General features: G+C 37.8%; 1 protein-coding gene and 1 non-coding gene across 5 annotated transcripts in view; one reads left to right on the forward strand and one right to left on the reverse strand.

The window, feature by feature from the left end:
* PHKB (phosphorylase kinase regulatory subunit beta) overlaps positions 1-19,568 on the forward strand; it is a 164,507-nt gene that overhangs the window by 118,278 nt on the left and 26,661 nt on the right. For 3 of the 4 annotated variants that reach the window (XM_032486250.1, XM_032486252.1, XM_032486253.1), the window contains 9 exons: positions 4,202-4,285; positions 4,750-4,854; positions 6,016-6,098; positions 6,304-6,394; positions 11,628-11,689; positions 11,774-11,936; positions 13,299-13,380; positions 15,258-15,315; positions 17,454-17,544. In XM_032486250.1, coding sequence (XP_032342141.1) covers positions 4,202-4,285; positions 4,750-4,854; positions 6,016-6,098; positions 6,304-6,394; positions 11,628-11,689; positions 11,774-11,936; positions 13,299-13,380; positions 15,258-15,315; positions 17,454-17,544 — 819 coding nt within the window. Of the gene's footprint in view, positions 1-4,201; positions 4,286-4,749; positions 4,855-6,015; positions 6,099-6,303; positions 6,395-11,627; positions 11,690-11,773; positions 11,937-13,298; positions 13,381-15,257; positions 15,316-16,425; positions 16,517-17,453; positions 17,545-19,568 lie in introns of all 4 variants that reach the window. The other variant, XM_032486251.1, reaches the window with a different exon arrangement.
* LOC116666149 lies at positions 18,275-18,398 on the reverse strand. Its single transcript, XR_004322998.1, has one exon. It is a non-coding gene; the product is annotated as a small nucleolar RNA SNORA11 (small nucleolar RNA).

A 19,568-nucleotide genomic window follows, 5' to 3' on the forward strand; every position in this document is an offset into this window, starting at 1 on the left:
TTCTGTTTCTTTCCTGTCTGCTTTATGGAGGTACTAGAGCGTGAAGATTAAACTTAGTTTACAGTCAAGAAGCATATTTAAAATCCAGTTCTGAGATAGAGTCATTAATCCAAAAGCCTTTCTAATTAAGTTGAGAGACCCACTCTATCAGACCTTGTTACTAAAACACAACTGCAATGTGTGTGTACATCATAGTCATAGTCATAGGTCTTGTTGATTTCTACTCCTTGCTAAAGTCTATTACTAACCTGGACTGATCACTTAAATAACAAATTGGCTTTAATTTTAGTAGTTGTTTAAAAAATTAACCTTTACATTTGATTTGATTATTTTTCCCTTTTATTAACTATTAAAGAAACTCTCTCATCTAAATATTATTGGTAATAACTACTTCTCTTTTTCTCTTGACTTAACTGACATAGTTTCTACCCCTTTTGTTTGCTGGGTCTCAAAATAATTACAAAGTGACATCCAAATTTATCTTTGGTACAGTTACATACCTATGAGGTTGAATTAAAAGGTAACTTTTGAGGTCTTTTGCATGCACTTGTCTGCAGATGGATCCGGCAGTGCCTGAGCTTAGGCACATTCTTGCTCATTAGGGACGGGAAGTTGTTGATTTCCACTAATTATTTATAAACCACTGGTTTTATTTGATAATTGTTAAAAAACAGTACAGGAACAAACTCTGCAGTATTTGGTGGAAGTGTTTAGAGCAGTCTCTCTCAAGTGATCAAGATTAAGTCAGTTAAGTTGATACAAATGTTTTTGATCAAAGCCTTGATGCTATATGAAGAATAACAGCCTAGAGAAGTGAGGTGCACATTGCAGGGAAAATGCAGGGCCCCAGAGTTACTGCTAATCAGACTGGACCTTAGAACCTGGATGTCAGGTCACACAGAGCACCAGCCCTTCGAAAGTCCGTAAACCTCCCCTAACCGATTTACAGCTCTTCCCCACCCCCACCCTCCAATTAAAGAGACACAGCTGAAAATGCAAGGAACCCTAGAGTAGGTAATAGTTTAAAATCACACTAGGAAGTAAATGATGGAAAACTGGGTTTCATGGTAGAAGAGGTAAAATGAGGCCAGAGGGGAGGTAAGAATTCACAAGGCAGAGAGAGGAGACAGTGTGGAGGGGGCAAAAATCTAAGGTGTAACACTGTGCACTTATCATTCAGGTGAGCTGTGTTTGCTGAGACATTTTTATGGTCTCTCACTGAAAGCTGCAGGGAATGATAACAAAGGTTATTATTCTTTGATAAACATACTCTCAAAGCAGATTAACCCAAATCTGTTTTTTTTAGGCCTAATTTATATTAGAATCTATATTCTACCAGACAACTCATAGTTAAGGTTTAAAAGACCAACGTGACTCCAGATGACTTAAATGTGGCATTTTATTCATTCATTCATCAGTGAACACCATTCTGTGCAGAGCACCATGTGGGGCACACAGATCAAGTGACTCTGTCCCTGTTCTCCTCTGAGTCTGGTGGTGTGGCAGAAAAAACAGTTGATTACAATCCACTTTGATCAGTCCTATAATAGACATTAGGAGGAGGTGCTAAGGAATCACAGAGGTGGTGGGAAGCATCCTGCCACAGAGCAAAGCGAAGACTTACAACAGGTTCTGACTTATTTTAAATTTTGTTGTTTTAAAGATGATGTTAACTCATGATTAACCATTTGGGTGTGTGGCATGGCTAAAAAGACGGATCTGCGACCAGGAGCCCAGCTTCCCTGGGCACATGTCATACAGAAGATTCTCTGTGACTGTAGCCTCGATGTTCCAGGCCAGCTGCTCTTTGAGATTCATCCTTAAGATACACTGCCTAGTACATTGCTTCTTGTAGTCTACCTTCTAATACTGAAAGTGTTCCCTTAGTTAATACACATATTCTTTTGCCAGTGGCTGATCATCCTCTTCTGAGAAGCTGCTCCCTCCTTCGGTCCACTGAGAAGGTTGTGAGGGCAGACAGCTGGGGGCAGGACTTCCCCTGTGAGTGGCTGGTGTTTCAGGATGTAGTAACTGTGGCATGATTGGCCCCAGATCTGAATACAGTGCAGATCTAGAATGAAGTAATTCTGTACTTCGGGATGGTTTGGTCACTACTGTATGTTTCAGAGGATAGAGTGGTGTGAATGTGTGCAGAGTGGGGACAGTATCATCTGCGCCCTGGAATGCAGCGAGTATTCTGTGCCTGATTACTTCATTGTTGTAGACCTGTTCTACCATGGGTCAGAGAGGTAAGGACAGTCCCTTTATTGTAATAGAGTAGTATTTAAAGATTTTCTCTAGATCTCCCTAGATCAGTACATTTCAGCTTGTGCATGGTTGATTAATATGATCATTTGTCTAAAAGAAGAAATCTGAAGTATTTTAGTGTATACTTATTTCTGAAAAATTGAAAATATTTAAGGGAAAGGGCGGGGGGTGGGGGGGTCTCCTAGTGCTGTGCACTGTAGTTCCAGTGCAGCTATACAACACAATGCTTAGAGTACTTTTTCTGGCCAGTTAACTTTGTCTAAAAGCACTGCTGTTACAGATTTAATATGCACAGCACCTGTGGCTCATGAGGTCTTACAGATGCTGCCTCATTCAACCATCAAGCATTTTCTGAGCACCAGCTTTATGCTAGGCACAGTGCCTACTCAGGGTATGTTCTCTAGGAACACACAATGCGGGAGAGACACAGGGATAACTCTGACGTGGATGTGGGCACCATGGCAGAACAAACAGAGGGCTCTGGTGATAACATTAATTTTGTATACGATGAGGTTCACATTTGAAATCAGTTCAAATCATAATCAGTAGATTGTTTAGAGACAGTTGGTTTGATTTTCCATTTAGGAAAATTTAAGTTCGATTTCTACTTCTCATCAGATACAAAAATAAATTTCAGACAGATGAAAGATTTAAACATTTTAAAAAATGATTTAAATATAAAAATCACTAAATATATCAAGATCTCTTATAAATGAAGAAGAATGACAAATGCCCAGTAGAGAAGGGGAAAGAAAATGAAAAAAATGTATGGGATATACAAATAGCCATTAAATATATGGGAAAATGGTCAGCCACAAAATATTTGAATATGATAGTTTAAAACTAAAATGAAATATCATTGTGACCCAGGAGAGTGACAAAAAAGGCCTGTGTACTATTAATGTCAGTGTAAATTGGCCCATTACTTCTGGAGGGTGACCAACCTGGCATTAGGTTTCAAAGAGAACATATAGTCTCTTTGATCCATCTAGTCTAGGAAATTATCCTACAGAAATAATAGCATGCTGTCCAAAGATGGTTACTGAATTAATTTTTAACTAATAAAAAATTGGGAGCTACCTTCATCAGGGGATAGATGTTAAATAGGGTAAGGGGGCTTTTTGATTGGATTAGGTGCTGAGCTTATCAGAGCTGATTGACTCCTAGTTCACTCCAAGTCTGTTTTTACTTTGTAAAAAAATAATATTAAGTTAAAAAAATGAGGCACCAAGCACATTATATAGTATATGAACCCACTTATGTAAATATATACCCATATTGATATGTTTGTGTATTCATCGGTGTACTTTTAAAAATCTATAACCCTGTCTTATACTTCTGGTTTTTTTCAGGGATCACACAATCAATTACATTCCTTTCAACACATACCAAAGTGAAATTGTTATTAGCTAAGGAGTAATGAGAATAACTAGACCATTCACTTGTAGCATATGGATTCAACTTTTCATAAAATTCATATCATCAGAAAAATCAATAAGATTTGTCCATGTTGGTGGGAAATACTTGAGGGTGGAAGTCTAGTAGAAGTTATGTGGCCCTGTTTTTTAAAACTTTTAAAGGATAGCCAAGTTTTTTTTATCACATAGGAAGCATTTAACTCTCTTCGTTCTTATATGAATCAGATAGAGCTATACGAATCGTAAATTTATAAAGCGTAAGAACAATCTTAGAGTGTTACTAAGTGAATCTGTAAAAGTTTTATTCTCAAATCTCCCAGTGCCCCCAAATCTAAGTTGATATTACTGACTGACTTGTTTTCCTACAAGTTCATTGAGTAAAGTTTCCCTGGCCTCTTTTTCTCTGGGAAGATAAGAAATTAGCAGGGCAGTAGTCAAGGGGGAAAAAAAACGGGACAAAAAAGGAAAAGCATGGATTCTTGCCTGACTCTGATTTACAAATTTGTGTCTTACAGGCTTATTTCCATCTGGGTATAAATGAAAAATTAGGACTCTCCGGAAGGCCAGATAGGCCCATTGGCTGCCTCGGTACATCAAAGGTGCTCATGAAACTTCCTTGTAGAGCAGTGTTCAGACTGTAATACCACAGACTGAAATGATGTTTGACCTGCTATACATCCATTCTCACATTTCCTTAAATAGTTATCTGAATTATTATTTTCTTCAAGAAAATAATTTGTTTTGTTTGATATCACAGATGTCTTCTAGGAATAAGTAAGCAACTTACTGCTACATTATTTCCAAGCTTTCTGAGATATCTGATAATAATAGTATTTACTCAAACAGGGGCTTTTCCCTTTATAGTAGAGGTGGACTACTGTAAGTTTATTAGCATACTGATTCAATCAAGAAACAACCACTTTCTGATGTTATGCAGATTTTAGAAGATGTTATTTGCTTATTCAGAATTAAACATCAGTTTTAAGTTTTATTAGGGCTTGTATTACTGTACCTTTGCCTTTGGTCTCTCTTGTATTTATTTTTTTTTAATTATCTCCCACAGATTTATCGCATTCTAGGAAAGACTGTGGTTTGTTACCCTATTATCTTCGACCTAAGTGATTTCTACATGTCTCAAGATGTTTTACTGCTGATAGATGACATAAAGGTAGCTTCAGAACACTTTTTTATTGAAAAGGGATGACTTTGTTTCTACTGATTCTATGTTATTAAGTTGAGTGCCCCTCGGTCTGTGACACTGGGTTAACACAGTATCAAATACGAAAGTAAAACAGTGTCTGCCAGTACTTGCAGCAGTTGAATAATAGGTGTATTGTTTTCTGTAAAGTTGTATGACTTGACTTGTTCCACCTTCTACAAATGGAGTGAAAGGATGTACAGTGTAGTTTGTAAAAGCAGAAGGGGAACTGTTTCGGAAACCACGTTCAGACGACAGCAAGGTTCTCTCTTTTTGAGCAAAAGTTGAGTTAGCAAAATGATTTTATTTATGAAGAATTTTCAAGTAAAACCTCAACTGATTCATAACACCTGTCAGTTAAACTCTCCTTTACTCCCTTTTCCATTCAGAGTAGAGAAGCTTAGAGTCATGGTCCAGAGCATGGAGTCTGGAGCCAAATTTCATTTATTAAAACCTTGGCTCCACTATTTACCAGCTGTGTGATCTTGGACAAGTTACTTCACTTCTCTGAGCCCCTGTTTTCTCATCCGTATTGCTGAATAGGGCTGTCTTGAGAATTATAAGTGAATAAATGCAAAGCGCTCAGAATAGTGCCTGGCACATGGGGAAGTGTTACATAAGTCTTTGATGTGATAATGATGATTATGATGACAATAGAAATTGAGTCAAATAAGGAATTCTCCATGTTTCTGGTGGTCTGTGTAGATTGAGTCTAGTCTCCTCTACCTGCTGTAATATAAATCTGCAGTTATGTGGAGTGAGAATTAATCTTCTAGGTGACAACCCTGGGTTGATCTTCCCTCCCTGGGACCATTCTGGAGCTCTGTTTATTAAGCCACACACACACACACACACACACACACACACACACACACACACACACAAAGCAGCCTTAAAACATGTGTGATCTGATTACTTTTAAGAACAAAGTTTAAAATCACAATGGTTTCTAGCTTAACTTGTGTGTATGAGAACATTTCTACCCCTAAATAGTCTGTATTATCCATGGTTTGATTGTGAATTGTCTTTCTATATAAGAGTATTGTTGGCTTTTTGCCTCTAATGGTTAAGCATCCTTATCAGCTCAGATACTGTTCCATTACATCCTACCTCATTCTTATGTTTTGATAGAATGCACTACAGTTCATTAAGCAATACTGGAAAATGCACGGACGTCCACTTTTCCTTGTCCTCATCCGGGAAGACAATATAAGGTAGGTTGATAAAAGAAGTGTGATGCGTGCACCTCACCACAGTAACACTGAACGCTTTGGAAGCAGGGCCTCTTTGTATTTTTTTTTATCCGTCTCAGCAGATGGCAGAGTGCTTTGCCTATGTAGAGGGCACTTGGTATTAGATTATTAATTTCTCTTTCTGTTGTTAATATGCATATTTTGTTTATCTGTTTATATTTTTCAGAGGTAGCCGATTCAACCCTATATTAGATATGCTGGCAGCTTTTAAAAAAGGAATAGTTGGAGGAGTCAAAGTTCATGTTGACCGTCTACAGGTAGTCTTCCGAATTGCAGTGTATTTCTGTTCTCAACACAATCCACAGATACAGCTATATTTCTTAATATATGTTCTATGTAAGGTTTTTGTCTGATGGTTTTACTCTGTCTACCTTCCTATTCCTTTTGTCACCACCCTATTTATCTGATTCCTCCAATCTGATGCTTGAGCAGTTGCAGAGATTGCCCACCAGAATTTTAGGCTTTAAGAGCTCAACTCCAACCTTAGCTTTGCATTTGAGGAAGCTGGGGTCCAGAGTGATGAAGCAACCTGCTGTATAACTTCAGGTTGCTTAGCTCCCTGGTCCAGAACCCTTTTCCCTACCCACCCCAGTAACATCCAATCTGGAAATAATCATAGTTCCATTTAGAATCTTACAAGGTTATTTTCACAGCTTCTAAATCACAGAAGCCCTTTGTGGTTCCCTATTAGTCAGTGCAGCCTCTCTACCCATGGTTATCTCCTACTAAACATTCTTTCTGCTTCAGCCAATATGGATGAGTTACTGTGTTCTGAACTCTGTGTGGTTCTGCCCCCTCCTGCTCATGCCATTTCCTCTGCCTGGAAGTAGCTGTCCTTCCTTCGGCATCTCTGGACTTTGAAGTCTTACCAGACTTTAACAGCCAGTTCTGCAAAATCACTCAGACCAGATATGAGACTTTTTTAAACATCCTTTTATGACCTTTAATGTAAACTAACTCGAATTGTAGTTCATTATGGACTTAAATGCCTTATTTCCATACAGTCCTTTATGTAGTAGGTGCTCAATACTGAGTAAGAAAGAGGAACATTTATAAAGAGTGACCTATGTTGAGAATATGGTAAATGGCATGTTTACATACTCATTCACTGGTGCTTGTGTTTTGCATATTTAATTGATGTTTGTATTTTACATACTTGGTTGATTTTTATCTAAGTTTTTCTTTTTCCTTTATTTTTTATTGTTTTGTCTTATTGTTATACTTCCTGGGGCAAATTCTTTGATATTTATCATGCCAGCTCCTTTATTCAATTTAGTATTTTAACTATCATGCTTTTAATTTTCCCTTTTCATAGTACCTTATTCTTATTTTTTGTATTGTATTTTGCCTTATCTCTGAGAATATTAACTAGAGAGTTTTTGAAATTTTTCCTTTTTATGTGATGTCTTTCTGGTTTCTTTTCTGTTCTTTGGGGGGTCAGTCTTTCAGATTGGAGACATTTTTCAGATGTCTGGTAATCTTTAGCTATCCATTCACTTTTAAGAGTGAAAGAGAAAAAACTAATTGGAAGCTGTGTGTTTGAGAACAAGGATCCTAGTCATGATGAGTTCACCTATAAGATGGTGTGATGACAAGAGCCCTTTTTGTTGGGGGAACCCCAGGTGCTGATACCTGGAGATTTTTTTTCTCTTGGGCTCTTCAGTTTCCCCGGAAAATAAGCATGTAGCCTTCTGCTTGAAGGACATATATTTTGCTTCCATTGTCCTGAGAGCAGGGTTGGGGAGGGGAGTCAGGGAGGTCCCACTGTGCAGTGTATTATCAGAATCATCTCTCACTGGGACCCCTGTTTTGAAAGTTGTCTCTACTGATGCAGATTCAAAAGACAATAAAATGGTACATTACCAGATTGTCCAGGATGCTTAACAACAACAGATTAATTTCACATAGACAGTACAAGTGTCTTAATCCTGACAGGACGGATGCTGGACCATGAGTTAGTGCAACACTCTGAAAGAGCAACAAATAATGGCTTCCCATCACTGAGCACCGAGGTCCTGGTCCGTATCTACATCTTGGAAATGAATGACACCTCTCCAGTTTTTAATCAGCTCATTTATGAGTCTTTCACCTAATCAGTTGTTTAATCTTTCTATCTGTTGGTCTCTGCTATGCTCTGTACCCCTGAGTACAGAGTCTTAACCAGATAATAAGCCTGTTTTCATCTTGCAGTACTGAAACTCTATACCCAGTAGACAAACCCTCATTCCCCCAAACCACCCTTTGTCTTCTCTTTATTATAGTAAATGAAAATGGCACCTGTGTACTTCTCTGGGTTTTATTTCAAGCCCTTTTAAATGTCCTTAGCCCATGGTCCACAGTCTCTCTCCTCACTGGGCCCCAGCGTCACTTCCTGACTTCATCACCCAAGATGTCTCTTCATGCAGTTCATTCCCAGCCCTGCTTGCCACTCCCCAAGTGTGCTGGGTACTTTGCAAAATCTTTAGTGTAATTGAATTTAGTTTTTTTGGCTCTTGCTGTTACTCTATTCTAGAGTTGCCTTTTTCTTTTTTATGCTTTTAATTTTATAACTTTAATTTTATAACTTAGGTCAGTGTCACCTCTTTAGTGACGTCTCCGAAACTGGAATTAATTTCTCCTTCCAGTGTGTTTCCATGGCATTTTCCTTGAACTTTTGCTATAGCTCTTATTTTAGGTATAGCTCGTTTCTTGTGTCTGCATCTCTGTGTGGATTAAGAACTCTATCAGGCCAAGCTTTACTCATCTCTGCATTCCCACAGTACTCTGCTTACTGTTACTCTCTCTGTAGGAAATATGTGAATATTGGTTCATTGGTTCAACAATTATTTATTGATTTCCCTCTTGAGGCACTGGAGATATAGTAGTGAAAAATATATATACAAGGTCCCTGATCTCATGGGACTTATTCCAGTGGGGGGGCCGAACCAAAAGTAAGGCCAGGGAGGGATGCACATCGATGGGATGCAGCAGTCTCAAGTAGGATGTGCAGCTGGTGAGGACCTGGTGGGATATAACTGAGTATCGCTGAGCAGAATACCTTTTTGAATATTATATTTCATTTGACGTATGTATAATAATATGAAGTTATTTAATTACCATCAGAACTAAGTAAGGTATTAATGCCTAGCAAATTGATTATAATATTTTTTATAAAACTAATTTATCTAAAATTTTATAATGACTGTAGGTGGTATATAGCCTTTAAAATTGTGAATCACTATATTGTACATCTGTAACTTAGATAATATTGTACATCAACTATACTTCAATTTTAAAAAAACGAATTTAGGAGCCCCTGCAACCAACTAAATTCTTTTAATCAAAAGCTCTAAAGACTATTAATGGAATTCAGAACTAACCTGTTGTCTCAGATTAAACATTTCCTTTATGGACTGAATTAGTGTATTAAGGTGGGTAGGCTAATAAAAATTTAAATGTTTAATCAAAATTATTTTTATGTTTTCAGTATTAGCTATCAGCTTTGAGAATCAAAAATTCTTGACTCTTTCTTTCATATCCCACATTACAATCCATTATCAAATCCAGTGTTCTCTACCCTCAGATTATATCCAGAATCTAACCACTTCCCTTCATCTCCAGCACTATCATCATGGTCCACGCAGCCACTGTCTCTCTCCTAGATTTTTATAGCTGTCTCCTGAGTTCCTAATGGCTGTTACAGTTATTAGCCTCTTCCTACTCTACCTGATTATAGGGCAGTTAGATCATATCACAGATCATAAACCTCCAATGGCCTCTTCTCTCCCACTGAAGTGCAACCCAGAGTCCTTCTAGTAGTGCCATCTATGACCTGGACCTTCTTCTCTGACCTCATCTCCTACCATTCTCCCCTGTCTACTCTACTCAACCACACTGTCCTCCTTACTGCCCCTAAAACACACCCAGCGTGCTCCTGCCTCAGGACCTGTACACTTGCTATCCCCTCAGCCCTATACACTCTTCTCTCAGATCCATATTGTTGTCTGGTCCTCCCTTTGGTCTCTACTTACATGTCACCCTATTAGAGAAGTCTTTTTTAATCACCTATATAAAATGGCAAACATGCCTCCTCCACCTCTGCCCTAGCACTCCCCGTCCCCACCTTTCACATTTCAACTTTGCACTTACCATTTGATGTAACATATTTAGGTTTTTGTTTGTTTGCTTATCGTCTACTTCTTACACACACCTAAGGTTCAGTTTCAAGAGGGCAAGGGTTTTGTGTGTTTTTTTTTTCCATGCTGTATCCTCAATACCTAGCATAGTACCTGGCACATAGTACCTGCACAGGTGTTCAGTAAGTATTTGTCTAACAAATTAGTTAGATAGCGAGCAAGATGTGTAGATGTAGCCTGCATCTTAGGAAATGTCACTCAACAGACTTGTGCTGGGCACTGCTGTCTGCCCAGGCATAGACTCTGCTTTCAGACCCCTGCTGACTGTGACTGGACCACATAAAAATGTGTCCATCAGTTGCATGTCTGGTCTTTCTCACTCAGACTCTGCAAGGAGGCTTTAGTACCATTGCTGGTAACATGTCCACCCTGCCATTTGTAGTAGGTATTTGTTGATGTGCTACTTTATGAGTTTTCACTAGAGAAGAAGACAGCAGGACTCTGGGTGGTTAGCCAACAAGAGCAACATTCCCCACATCCTGCTGCTTCACTTTTGAAATGAACAGTGAGAAGACAGAGAAAATAATACATTGAAGACAGTTCTGACTGAAGAGTTGCCTTATATTTAAAATAATAATTAATGTGTGGCTTGTTTTTTGTGAGGTATGTATCTCACTTTTATCTGACAATTCAGCAGATAATTAGAAGTGACAGTGCTAAGAATCATTGAGTTATCGTTATCATTCACTGGGAACCACCGACAAACAAAAAATGTGTTCAAGTTTGACCTCATTTCATTTGCTAAAGCTACACTCAGGAACGAATGGAAAATAAAATGACCAAATATTGGTTGCCAGAATATAGAGAAGCATTGGCCGAGATAATCAACACCTTCATGATCCTGAAAAATGAAGATTGGGCAGTATCTCATCATTGGCTAGGTCTGAAATGTATTACGGTAGCAAAATCCAAAGCTCAATTTTACATTGCCTTTTCCCAAAACAGCTTTAGTATTTCATGGGTTTGTTTTTTTTTTCCCCAAAATATTTTGAATATTCTGATGAGTACTGAATTTTAATTCCAGCTTAAAAATAAACAAGAGAACAGAGGGGAAAAAAATCAGTTCATCTCATGTTGATTCTATTTATGATGATTCATGAACTTGTAGCTTGATGTGTATTTTCTATGTCAGGGGTATTGCATCTGAAATCCTGTCTGATTTTAGAATGTTCATTTAAGGATTACCTAAGAATCGTGTATAAATTTTAAGTAAACTTTTTTTTTAAGTATTACGCGCTTACAGGAAAGTATATACAAAGGTCACAAGGGCTTGATACATTTAAGAGCTGTGAATCTTTTTTCAATCACATTTCAGACGTTAATATCCGGAGCTGTGGTGGAACAACTTGACTTCTTACGAATCAGTGACACGGAAGAGTAAGTTCCTTTGGGGTATTATTGTGTTTCTTGAGATTACATTAGGAATTCAGGCAATCTGAAAGCTTTTCTTTTAAATTCTAGGCTTCCAGAATTTAAGAGTTTTGAGGAACTACAAGTTCCCAAACATTCAAAAGTCAAACGACAAAGCAGCACCTCCAATGCTCCTGAACGGGAACAGCAGCCAGATGTCGCCGTTACTGAGTGGAGAAACAAGCCCACCCACGAAATTATTCAAAAACTGAATGTGAGGAAGATGCAATTCCCACATGGTCCTGAGTCAGGCTGGCAGAGCAGGGACTCCCAGGGGCAAACCTTATTTCTTTTTGTCCTCCCAGAGAAGGTAGCAGCTAATCAGCCTGGGGTAGTTGGTCTGTCTGTACCCGAGGCCGGAAATGAGGTTCTTCTCATTTGCTAGTATTAGCATGGATGTCCTAAAGATGCTTAAGGAGTGGGGATATGAATTGGTTTGCCTTGAGTATGAAAGTGTTACATGGCCCATTAAAGAAGTTGTGTCAGTGACAGTTGCCTTTGGGATCTCTAGATTTCTCTTCCAGTGCCCTTTCTCTGCTTTTCTCAGCCTGAGTCTTCTCTCCTGTCCCAGTGTTTAGGTCTAATGCTTGCTTTGAGTCTCTCCAGTCACTGAGGAAAACAATCCAATGACTGCAGCCATACGAATATTACATTAGCAGCCTAGTATTTCCCCTTCCCTAAGGTTATTTGCAATTTAAAAGAAGAGGGGTGGGGGTAGTACTTACCAAAGGAAATGGCATTCCGATGGTAGAGCTATAAACACAGTGACATCTTATTGGGCCATATAAATTTGAGCATATTGACTGAATAGATATCCTGGCAGATATCATCAGTATATAACTGACCGATATTATCTATAGATCTGCACAAGCATGAATATGATATAGTAGGCACAGGACATACGCAATAAGCAGTCTGCATAGGTCCCCTTCTTTCGTTCTTCTCTCCACAGTGGGTTGACAGCAGCGTAGTCTCTCCTTTCTGAATAAATAAAGTCAAAAAGGGAGTGACTAAATGACTTGGCCAAATCTCTCAGAGAGCATTAGAATCAGTATTTATTTATCTATCTAATGCCTATGTAGGAATAAAACAGATTTTTGGCGTCTTTGTCTTTTGAAGAGGACAGTGTTCTGTCGGAGTTCTGCAGGTGCTCTGGTTGGCTGAGTGGGTCCGTGGATGTCCGTGGATGTGAGTCTTGGTGTATCTGTGGGAGAGTGTGAGCCACGAGCGTCCTACTACTCCGCCGTCTTGGCCTCTTCTCCCTAGAATCAGTATTAATGCTTATTAGATGACATATTTTCTATTCATTACTTATCTTGTTTCCTGGAAAATAAGTTTATTAAATCCTGCTTCCCCAGGGAGCCAACTTGTCTACCCTCCATCTCTAAGACACCTAAGATAAATAGTTGTATAATGTCATCTTGTGCTTGGTACTGTATCAGTGACATTTTATCTTTTCTCAGTTGCATAGCAGAATATTTCCTCTTTGCATCATGTGATTTCAAGATTAGTTACTCTCTGTGGTAATTTTTGTATCCATTTCATTCCACTTACTCATAGTGATTTATATTTTCAGGACTGTAGTTGCCTGGCTAGCCAAGCCATCCTGCTGGGTACACTGCTCAAAAGAGAAGGCCCCAACTTCATCACAAAGGATGGTAAGAGTACATGTCTAACGGAACATTTTTAAATACAAGGACCTCTCCGTTCTGAACATATATCAAATATGCGTAAGGAATATCCACTAAAATGTTCCAAGTTATTTTCTCCTCAATTAAACCTTTTTTTTTTTTTACCTTTTAAGTGGAAAATGTTCATTCATGCCCCCTAGAGTGGAGTAGTCTGTTAGATGTATGAACTCCCAAATTGCTTTTATGCAGTGATGCTTGATTGTTTCTCTGTCTGAATGATATTGGAGCCTGGATTCTGCCTGTGACTGTTAACCTCCAGTGACTCCATAGTTATTGATAGTTTCTGTTTCCAGTTTTATTTTGTGTATGTTTTCAAGAACAGTACAGAATCATTATAGCTATAAAAATTAGCTCCTTTATGGTCTGCGGAAGCCATTTGGAATTACATGACATTTAATAGAATTGTGCTCTAAAGACTGTTTACAAAAATAGATCATTTCTAATTGTGTTCATGTCTACTCTGCATTAAGGATGAAACCCAGTCATATCTGAAATCCATACTTGTATGTTGAGGAATCTTTGAATTCTACATCACGGTCTACTTCTAGCATTGTATAATATAGAATAATGTAGAATATATTTCAAGTACTTAATGTCTAGCTACTCAAAGTTTTTGGCTCATCTGAAAATCCTCTATTGAGAGAGGCATATTGATTTGGTTAAAATTGAAATTGAGCCAATATTCTAAATAGCAATGTAATTGATAAGATTTATAGTTCTGGTAGTAAACATAATTGTTTATTCAAATAAGATCTACTTAGTTTTTGCATTATTGTAGCTAAAGATAGGTATTATCCATGTGCATTGAATTGTCTTAATTTTTTTTAACTTAATAAAGGCAGAAGAACTCTAAGCAAATTTCAAACAGAATCTTTCATGTTTCTAATTAATCTTGAAACTGAAACTATAAACAGAATCCCGATTATATTGAGGACATTTATCAAAACTTGTACTTGAAAATAATAAGATCATTAAAAAGCAAACATTTCATGAAGAACCTAGAATTCAGAATGGTTATTTTAGTAGTGCTTTAAAATAAAGCAAAATTTATATAAAACAGTTTATAATAAATGCTGAGAGAATTATTTTTAAACCATTTTTATAAACTAAGGAATACTGTCTTTTAGTTGATATTTGAAAGACTTTAAATGTTATAAATCTGTAAAACCTTATACTGTGAAAATCATAAACATCTACAGAATTTAAATAAAATTTTATCCAGTTTGTTATAAAGCTATAAAAATAAGTTCGGGGTAAAATGATTAAAATCTTGTTCTTTACTCATTTCTTTTTTTGGGCTCTGTCCTGTCACATGGTTAATTTATTGACAAACTAGTCATGAGGCCAGACCACGTGTAAATTGCTGCCAAAGAATGAAGCCCAGTGGTATCTTTTGAGCACTGGTATATGATTGTGCACATAACAGACTCAACATAGAGTTTTTTTGAACAAATAAATGAAGAATTATATATATTCAGAGTCTAAAGTAGTTGTTCAATTTGCTGTATTTTGTTTTTTATTTTCTGTAGTCAATTAAAATAAGGTATTTTTATTTATTAAAAAGTTAGATTGTATGTTAATTAAGAAAACAATAAATTTCAAGAAATAAAGTACTCACCAAAATTACACTCAAACTAAGTTGTAACAAGGGCTGAGGACATTCACACTGTTATGTTTGGGTTACTTACTTAAATATGTCAGGCAGTTCAGAACACAAATGGGCAGAGGTATTAACTCTAGTAGAACAAAATGCAAATTTAAGAGTGTTTTTTTTAAAGGAGAATAAATGTTATGCATTTAATTAAAAGCTTTTTTCAACAAAGACTCTATTATCCAATGTCTAGGTACTGTTTCTGATCACATTGAGAGAATCTATAGAAGAGCTGGCAGCAAAAAACTTTGGTTCGTATTAGCGTCCTTGTCATTCTGTTTTATTTTTTGTGTTGTCTTATTCTATAGCCTAAAGATAATGGACCAGTCTTAAAGATGGTTTTTCATCCTAATTTTTACTTTTAAACTCCAGGGCTATAGCCCTGTGAGCCTGCCTCCATTCCATTTTATCCTAGCTCTCCCAAGATATTTAAAACATGGCTGGGAATAAAGACTTCCACAGGGAAAGAACCTGGAGAGGATATACTGAAATGACATTCTGAGGACTCCCACCCTGCACTTCCTGTGTCCCAGCAAGTTGCTATAGGTTCTGATTTGTGTTTGGGAAACCTGTTCTTTGTGGAAGGTCATGGAAAGAGACCAGTGTTTTGTTTAATCATGAGCAAAAAAATAATATACTTAGAAGGTAGTTCTCTTACAACTTAAATTGAATGAATCCCAGTGATTGTAGTTGCTTCATAATATATAATAACTGGTATGTTCTGCAGAGATAGTCTCTTCCAATAAAAAATTAGGTAAGTTGAGATTAAAGTGTTTAAATTCACAGTGGGGTAGGTATGCCTAAATGCATGCCCTCTGTATTTTTGAAGCAATTCTAACAGTTTTACTAGCAGAATCTAACACTTTGAAAGTGAGAGTATACATATGTATTTTTTAATGACCCATTATTACCTAATTTTGAAATAAAAAGAAGTCTGGGGCAGTGTCATAGGAAACTCCCTTAACTTCAGCTTCAGTTTTCTAATCTCTAAAATAAGTGGATTAGACAAAACAGTCTCTTACAGTATTTCAACTTTATGATTTATAATAAATATACCATTCCGACCCAGAAAAAATAATGTAATAATCCTGTGGTTAAGACTCAAATTTTCGCTGTAGATTCTCAGCACAGTAAGGCATGCAAACCAATAGCCTTTGCCTTTTAGTCAGTCAATTTCAAATGTGGGCTGTAGTCTTATTTTCAGCTAACCATACCTATTTTTGCTGTATGTTTTATACTTGCATTTTAGATAAATCGTTAGCAAACATTTAGAGCCCTGACTATTATGTTTAGAAGAACAAACTTCTAGAAGTTTTATTTACTGTATTTTCCCTTTCATGGCTTTCCACTGACACACCCAGGTTGGCGGTGCGCTACGGGGCTGCATTTACCCAGAAATTTTCTTCCTCTATAGCCCCACACATTACTACTTTTCTGGTACATGGGAAACAGGTAACATGCACAAAATGTGGAAAGTCAAGCTGCTTGAAACGTGTCGGCTTATTTGCGTTCTAAGGGTTAAACATGTCTTTTGTTCTTATAGTGTGTGGGTGAAAGCTTCGTAAGAAGTCTTTGTTTCACTAACTTTATCAGATATGACTAAATTTTCTACTAGTTCATCTATGTTGAGATTAAGCAATGTAAGTGTTTCTATAGGTCAGCTTCCATGGATGTCCTGAAATACAAGAAAACAGTTTTAAACCTGCATTTTCATTTTATTTTCTATGTCTAAAAGTTCCATATGAATTTTTACTTTTGAGTGGAAAAAAAAATGTCTTATGTATTGCATGTGCTGTGCTTAAAAATCTGTTCTCCCTACAGTTTAAGACTTTTTCAGAAATGTAAAAATAACAGTGTGAATTCCTTCCTCCAACATTCTGGCAAGAAAAAAAAAATGCTGGTATTTCATTGTATCACTTCCTAAAATTGAGTACTTAGTGAGTCCTCTAATCCAGGATTTGGTTATCTAGGCCCCAAAAGAAACATGATTTAAAGTGGTTATAGGAACTGATGGTTGTATGTACCAGTGACAGACTTAATAATGATCTGTTTAATTCAGATCATTAATTAAGATTACTCATTTCCGCCTCCTGGACCGCTCCCCACCAAAGGGGTAGTTGGGAGACCTTTTCTTTATTTTTAAATTATTAATGGTATGAATAATCTGGTGGCAGAGGTGAGGATGAGGGACCTCTCTATACTTTTAGATGGTCCTGTAGTCGAGGAGATTTTAGCTGTTAGATCCAATATCTTGGGCTCAGTGTTTCTTCCCTATTATTATGTGAGGACCTGATTGTACATATTTTTAAGTCTCCCCATTCAGGGGCTCCATTCATTCATCATCTTTTAGATTTGTCAACCTCTGGCCTGCTCTCTTCTTTGCCCCCAGGTCGGTGGTACGCCATGCAGCAAGTCTTTTAAGTAAACTAGTGGACAGCCTGGCCCCATCCATTACTAATGTTTTAGTGCAGGGCAAACAGGTAAGTATCTGATTTTCAGACTCTCGGTCAGTTACAGAAGTTTCTGAGTAGGACCCTGGCTTTTATTTTATTTTATTTTTGAGGTTAATTTTTACTTTTGTTTGCCAATGTAACTTAATTACAGTGGCTTGCAAACTTTTTTGACCTAAAAAATACATATTATATCACAATCCAACAAACACACATATATATGTATATAACTGAAACCAAGGTTTTGCCAAAAATGTCTACCCTGAGTTTTCTTGTTTTTAAGACTTTTTGGGGGAGCACTTTTAGGTTTACAAAAAAATTGACAGGAAGGTACATAAATTTCCCATATACCCCTTCTCCACTCATATGCACAGTCATTATTTTTATTTACCAGAGTGGTACTTTTTTTTTTTTTAGCTAAGAGTGAATGTACTTTGACACATAATAATCACCAAAGTCCACAGTTCACATTAGTTTGGACAAAAGTATAATGACATAGATATCCATTGTTATAATGTCATACAAAGTATTTTCACTGCTCTAAAAAACTCCACTCCAGAATGGCATATGGAATCTTTCTTTTTTCCCTGGAAAAGAGGTTCAAAGCCTTCATGTCTATAAGACCACTCATGGCCCACCCACAGATGGACCAGACAGGCTCTAGGTGGCCAATTCCCCCACTAAATATGAGAGCGTTTCTTCCAGTGTTGAGCCCTGTCTACTGGCCCTGCCCAGTGGCCATGTGGAAGTGCAGGGGGCCACATGTAGGGTATTTGTTCATAGGAAGGCCCCAAGTTTTGTGCCCCTTGTCACAATGAACCCAGATTCCTGTTGTTATAAACAAAGGAGCCATTTCTTTATGCCCCTTGCTCTGAGCACACCCCAGGACCCTGGCTTTTAAATCTGGCAAGCCTGAGTGTCATAGGCTTCTCATAACCACATCACCAATGAATGACTCAGGCATTTCTACAAAAGGCACCTTCCCCAAGCAAAATCTAGTCTAAGGATGCACAGTTACTGAATACCTGCACCTTAGAGCTTTAATTTTCAACTCCTGTGTTAACTTGAGATCCGTGAAGATGCTGACAAAGAAAACTGAATGATACCCACTGAAGCACTCTAGACAGGCTTAGGATATGCGGAGCAAAGAGAGGGAGCGGTGAAGGGCACATTTTCCCTTCTGCTCCACCTAAGATTCTTCTCCCCATTAGACATGCGCTGGCTCCCCAGATCCTTAACCCTTTGGGGCACCTCTCCTTCCAGCTCCTCCCCTCCCACCAAGGCCAGCTCTTCCCAGCTCCTCCGCACAGAGCCATCTCCAGTTAGCAGTCCCTCCCTCCTCAGGGTTCTCCCAACTGGCCTGTGACACTTCTTATTATCTGCTCTGGATCCCTGTTCATTTGAATGTGTATCTCTCACCCCAGGGTAGGCTGTGAGCCCCTGGAGGTCAGGGCCCATGTCTTGGCCAGCACCTGTCCCAGTGTGCCCAGCATGCCTTGGAGAGGCACTTGGTGAACGTGGGTTGAGTTGAGCCTCTGCATGTGGGTCTGTGGAGTGGAATGTGGTTGCTCATTTTTTGTTTTGTTTTCCATAAGCTCTAATTACCTGGCTAAATCATCATCATCTGTTTGGAATGAAAACCTGTTTGCTTTCTATCTGTTCTTTGCGAATACATGTGTCCTGTTTTGTCTTCCTGACAGTTAACCTTGGAATATAATAAGCTTTAATAATATGAAATACTTTAACCCTCTTTAATGGAATCAACCCATTGCTCATATCTGAGGGCTCTTAACTCATTAAGAGTGAAATTATTCCATCTTGACATCTAGCTCTTGAAATGTTGAAAGAATAAGTTATTTATTTTAGTCTGTAATATTTAATGACAATTTAAAAAACTCCTGAGAAAAATTTAAATCACTTTTCACATGTTATTTTCTGTTTTCTCCAAATGACTAAGAGGTAGAATTTTCATCCTCATCCATTAACTGAATAGACCAAGGCACAGGAAATAAGTTACCCAGTGCCTTTCCTCACCACAGCACTCATATCTCACC

Source organism: Camelus ferus, chromosome 9, assembly GCF_009834535.1.
Source record: "Camelus ferus isolate YT-003-E chromosome 9, BCGSAC_Cfer_1.0, whole genome shotgun sequence".
Taxonomy (NCBI): Eukaryota; Metazoa; Chordata; class Mammalia; order Artiodactyla; family Camelidae; genus Camelus; species Camelus ferus.